The following is a 6,009-nucleotide window of genomic DNA, read 5'->3' as shown; positions in this document are numbered from 1 at the left end:
ACATAAAAATTGAAATTAAGTTTATTTACTATTTTTTTAATATATAAAAAAGACAAAAAATTTATAATTAAGAAATAAGATAGTAGTTATTTAGAAACTAGTTAGTAAGAAATTGAGAATCTCGCCGCAAACAAAATAAATATAAATATTTCCTCATCTTAATTTTTTTTCAACAAAAAAAAAATAATAATAATTCTAAACATGAAATCAATACAAATATGTTAGGGGGGCCATTTTAATGAGAGATCAACTTTTCTTTGATTTTCACGTAATTCAGCTATACGCCTTCTCTTTTTTCATAAAGGAGTTTAATGAACTTAGTCAAAAAGGTGTTCAATCAATTAAAAATAACTACTTAACTACCACTGCAAGTTTTCAGCTTTTTAAACCCTACGCCCTCTCTATCCGTAATAAAATATTTAAAATTAAAATTATATATTAATTTTTTTTATTAATTTTTTTAAAGTAATATTATGCTGAATTTTGCTATTCAAGCACTCTATTTAAAATGACATATAAACGAAAATAATAAAATCCGATGTATTTGAACTGAATTTTTAATTAAATATATCAATTTTTTAATATTTTTCTATTTATATTTAATTAAATAATAGTATAGATACGTCACATATGTTTAATGTTTCCTATTTAAATACTTTACTAATTCACATTTCAAAATTTTAAAATATTTCCTGTTTCAAAAAACAGAACGATAAACAACATCTAAAATTCACACACACAATTTCGATTATAACAAAGTTCTGAATGCTTAGTGCTTACTAGTTACAAACACTGACTACATAGTACTCCATTCTTTTGAACGTTTTTCATAATCAACTAAATAGATAATTTACTTTTCTTTTCCTTTTTTCCAATTTGCGCGTGTAAGTTTACAAAAAGCCCAAATCATATTAAGGAGGAGAAAAAATGGCCCAAATAGAATATGTGAGTTTTAAAGGTGTAAATACTCAAATTTAGGTATCGCAACGGAACAGATTTTGGTTTCCCCTGATCCCGCAAAAATATCCGGCTTCATTCCTAGTCTACTAACATTGTAAGAATAAATAAATCAAACATAGATTTCTAAATTATCAATATTCTGAAATGAACCTTAAAATTGTACAACGTTGACAAGTTTATCTCTCTATTTGGATCTCATATTTAGTTTATGTATCTCTAACATTACTCGCTGGATTTTAAATGCACATGAACATTACCAACTTAATATTATTATAATCTCAACAAATAATAACAAATGGATGAATTTGATTTCCATTTTGCAATTTTAAGTATCAACAGTGAAATAATGCAATTGCATAACTGAAAAATTTGCTGTTTCATTTGATATGTTTGATTAAAACTCTGCTAAATTCTATTTCATTCAAATTGAATGTGTAATACATTTTGTCATCAGTGTAATTTTCTCCAAATGCTAACAACCTATGCGAACTAAGATAAGCACAACAATTCAAGACAATGGTAAATCAAAGTGGGCCTAGAGTTTCAGATTGTTATTATCTGAAATTGCAGCAGCGCGCTCGACCCCTCGACAATTTGTCCCATAGACAAACCATCTGTCTTGGCGATTGGTAATGTGCAGTGAAGTAGCCGTCCATGCATCCATACTGACAAAACTTCCAGTTGTGCGAGTACCGCACGGCGCTCACTGTATGGTTGAATCGCTCAACCCACATTCCCATGCTTACATCCTCCATTTTAAAGAGCTGCCACCAGAAACAAATGTTTCACCAATCAATATGTATATATATAATAACACAAACTGGAAATGAAACTAACTGTAGAATATGTTAAAAAAACTAACCCTCAGCTTCCTATCCTTGTGTTGCGATACGATGAAAGTGACAATATCTCTGGAAATTATGTATGCAGGACCATTGGCGTAAGGAGGATATACTGCTTCTGGCCATTCCTGCACCGATTAACATAATTTGTAACAGAAAGGGGATATAGATACAGACATATACACATTTAAGACCAAGAAAAACTATCAATCAAACTATTAAATGAGATTTGAAGTTAAATTGTCTATCTCTAGATGTCTTTTTTATAAGCAATATAGACGCCGTTTGATCTATATTTATTTATTTATTTTTCGATAGACAAATGTTAGTATGTTAGTTTCTACGATAGGAAACCCAGACCTCCTAGTTAGCACTCTTTCGGTGTCCCTCAACAACCGAGTTTCCTACTTGGGACGTCGTTGGATCTACTAATTCCGTTGAAAGGGGTCATACTTTTATTGTTGTCGCTGTTCTTGTTGCATGTTTTGTGAAATATTACTCCTAAAAAGTTTTTTGCATTAAACTGCCCTATGCTTGCTACAAGTTTAAACCTTAAATAGAGCTTGTACATAGATATCAATGCAATGCATAATAAGCCCTTTGATTTTTATTATGCTTGTTTAACACCCTAACTTGGGGAGAAATTATTTTTACCTGCATAAAACGGTTTGTTTGGAAACGTGTGAAAGTAAAAACCTAATCCCTAAATATACACACTATGAAGTGCCGGAAAATTATCATTTCAATAACCCAACATAAAACACACTCAAGCATTACATACTATTTCAATTAAATGCAACAATTAGACTACCTCATAAGTAACTGCCCATTTTCCATTTCTCAGAGGCCGGTGCAAGAGATTGAGATTACCCATATAAAGGGACTTTTCCGGGGGTACAGCTTCAATTTCCTTCAGGACAGTATCCACTCTTACAAAAGTGTCGTCGTCACATTTCATGATATATGCAGCACTCACATTCTGAATCTGTATGAAAGAAAATTATTGGCTTAGAGCCACAAGAGTCGAACCTTCTGAGTGGGTTGGCAGACATTAGCTGGACATATGTCACCTATCCCCAATATCTGTATGAAAAATAGAAGAAACAAAAAAAATTAACTGAAAGTTTAAAAATGAACTTACCCCAAACTCACAGATAGCAGTGGTTTTAAGCACAACAAGCTCATAGCGGTCCATAAAGGGCAAAATGACAATATCACCAAAGTAAGCAGCCTCCTTCCTCAGCACTGCATTTACTTCCATCCTTGGATTCTTCGTTATTGATGTTTAAATAGACACAATGCAGACAAATCAGGCATACCATAGGATAAAAATAATAATAGTGAAAAAAAAGACACAATCACAGTTTGGTCGTGTAACAATTGAGAACATTTTTTCTTCACGAATTGCATTAAATTTGACATAGACATTTAAAATTTTAAACACAAACTAAGCATTGAACACCAATATATCTACATATATTTGCATTATCATATCATTCAGTCCAAAGGGAAAGTCACAGTTGATAACCAATCCAGGAGGATTACTAATATAGGAAGTAGTTTGCAGAAACATTAAAGGTTCCCTTAAACCAACCCATCCAATGTGTTTGGACTCGTTAGGTTTGGCCCCTTCAAACGGCTGAAGACAATGGAAAGAAAGAGAAGACAGATGCCGACATCTTAAGGTCTAACATCAGACACCAAACTCTTGGAAATCAAAATCATTTATACATGAATCAATGATAATTGAAAGAGTCTTGTTGACAACTTGTTTAAAAAGAAGAGTGATCACAAAAGCCAAAATACCTAGGTGATAACTAGTCTTGCTTTCAAGTTTATAAGCACTTGCATAGCTTGCTTAGTTAACACCAAATTCAGCAGCCATTGTGCGAAGCTAAATGCATGCAATGCCATGCCTATGGAACCCTGGTCTTACAACTCTTCTATTTTATTTCAACAAACATTGGTGATAAATCATAGCTACGAAACCGATGAATCATCATTTACATGCTTTGTTATTGCATGAAATTTATCAAAAGCTGAAGTTCCTTTTAGTCTCATCTCACCGGCTTCTCTATTTCACGATCTCACATCTATCCTGTTAATGAAACCAATCCTATCTCTCAAAACCTTAAGAATCTGCTAATTGAAATAACCACCAACTCAAAAATTGAAAATTATATTTGCAGTAGCTTCTTTATCATCAAATTAAGAATCACAAAAGCCACACTTAAAGCTCAAACAAAATTTTGACAATGTCCTTTTGGGATTTAAACCCAGTTTTACCCCAAAACTTCCACAATACAGCCCCAGGAAGGTTGCGTTTCTCTTCTCCATGAAATTATTACAGCTGTTCCCATCTCTTCAAACCAGACTAAAATAACAGCCATATTTCTCTAGACTTGACTGACTAATATGTTTCTATGGCAGATAAAAAGTAAAGTCAGCAGCCTTACCAATGCAACAAAGAATCGTACTACTACATCTGAGGATTTTATTGCAGCTGCTTGCATCCATGTTTTCCGAACTGCCATTCGTTCTGCAAAGTGATTTGAAGCAGAAAGAACTCCAATAAAAAGTCTAATAGTGTGTTTGGGTAGAGCACTGGCTTTCCATGACTCTGACATTTCCAGTACTCGTTGCGGTGAGAAACTTGGGTGTGAAGTAGGGAGAGAGGTAGCAAAAACTGAATGAACATCAAGGTCTCCTTTAACTGCCAGCCCTGTAGCATCTTCAAGTGTAAAACCCTGATAATGTGGAAAAGAAAAATCAGCTCGAAAAAATGTAATGTAATCCCAGCAGCATTGGTATTATAATGGAAATCAAATCCAATTATTCTTCAAGTTTAAGCTAGATGTGACCCTCGGAATGTGGTACAGGAGATATTGCTGTCATTATTAATTATCATAAAATGGGGCTATGAGGGTAGAGCACTGTATGCTAAAATTCTCCATCTATAAAACCCAATAAAAATGCAAGAGGAACTCACCAACACACAAGTAATAAGTTTTTGAAGTCTGTTAGAATATTAAATATTAGAATTTATGTTACAATATATCAACTGTGTATTATGTTGATTAACTGGGGAAAAGACTACACATTAGGTATTGATAATTAGGCTATAACTTAGTTTCTAGTTAACTCCGAATTATCCCTCTTGAAACCTATCCCCATGAAAAATGATTGTCGTGAATAAGCAAACTATACAATTACACTCCAATTATTTAGTATGAGCATAAGATGAAAAGATGTGTCATATCTCAATTAACTTACAGTCCGATATGGAAATGAAGTCATATGGCGACCGCCAACATTAATATGGTATCCATCAACACCAGCACGAAGTGTAAGGACAAACATTCTACCCTCTGTGAAAGGAAACGGCCAGGTCACTTCCGGTTTCTGCTCACGCCCTATAAACCGCTTGAACCATGATGTTGTCTTGGACTCTTTTGAGTCAACAATGTCATTCCGCATCCATTTTTCACACCGTTTATACCCATCAACTGCAGAGTATGATCAAAATGTTTATTAATATTTTATTTATTACTTGAAGATGATCTAAAAAGTAATGCAAAAATATATGTTAAAGGATTACAGTACTCTGTCATCGTTTTTTAAGATAAAATTCAATTCTATATGATATTATAATCCTTCTATACTATAATCAGTCTGCTATGCTCGTTTCAGCACTATTATTTATTCATAAACAGCAAATTATGATAATATTCATACTGGAAAACTAAATGAGCTACATTAACTCATCATCCTTGTCAATATAGTCATATACTTTCTCAAGATTCTACCAACTCATAATAGATAATACATGGCTGCTAAAGCATGGATATACGGAGCCTGCCAAAACATGGTAACAAAGTTTTAACACCCATTGGATTTATTTCAAGGAAATGGAACTTGATGAATCTGAAATATATTTCTGCGACAATATTACATCAGGTGCGATTCCATATATTAACAAAATAATCTATAAGATTACTTCTGTTGTGTTCATATTAATAGCATACAACAATAAACAGACAATTTCCTCTTCTGTCAACCGTGTAAGCAATAAGGCACTCCTTATTTTCGTGCTCAATTTTGTCTTCTTCCTTTTTGTTCTTATTCCATCATTTCCAACACCATTAAACCTTTTTACTTTTCTGTTTTCTTACCATTTTACATTAACACAATTAAAACTCTATTCCTC

At 33.0% G+C, this 6,009-nt stretch overlaps 1 protein-coding gene across 1 annotated transcript; it reads right to left on the bottom strand.

Annotated features, from left to right (window-relative positions):
* Window positions 1-1,317: 1,317 nt before the first annotated feature.
* On the bottom strand, window positions 1,318-5,323 carry LOC101515433 (hydroxyproline O-galactosyltransferase GALT2-like). The gene is made up of 6 exons (XM_027331480.2): window positions 5,076-5,323; window positions 4,259-4,549; window positions 2,944-3,072; window positions 2,614-2,787; window positions 1,823-1,930; window positions 1,318-1,724 (listed from the first exon to the last, which is right to left on the bottom strand). Exons 1-6 carry the CDS (start codon window positions 5,277-5,279, stop codon window positions 1,515-1,517), a joined length of 1,116 nt encoding a protein of 371 aa, XP_027187281.1. The 5' UTR covers window positions 5,280-5,323; the 3' UTR covers window positions 1,318-1,514.
* Between the last annotated feature and the right edge of the window lie 686 nt (window positions 5,324-6,009).

This window comes from Cicer arietinum, unplaced genomic scaffold, assembly GCF_000331145.2.
Source record: "Cicer arietinum cultivar CDC Frontier isolate Library 1 unplaced genomic scaffold, Cicar.CDCFrontier_v2.0 Ca_scaffold_5749_v2.0, whole genome shotgun sequence".
NCBI lineage: Eukaryota > Viridiplantae > Streptophyta > Magnoliopsida > Fabales > Fabaceae > Cicer > Cicer arietinum.
The sequence above is the reverse complement of the archived record's forward strand: the minus strand, read 5'-3'. Positions and strand labels throughout refer to the sequence as shown.

Excerpts from the sequence above, each read along its gene's own strand:
- LOC101515433 (XM_027331480.2), bottom strand. The coding sequence starts at position 5,279 with ATGCGGAATGACATTGTTGACTCAAAAGAGTCCAAGACAACATCATGG. Across the intron at positions 4,550-5,075 it reads CTTCATTTCCATATCGGACT|GGTTTTACACTTGAAGATGC; the intron begins GTAAGTTAATTG and ends CCACATTATCAG. Across the intron at positions 1,931-2,613 it reads AATGGGCAGTTACTTATGAG|GAATGGCCAGAAGCAGTATA; the intron begins GTAGTCTAATTG and ends TAATCGGTGCAG.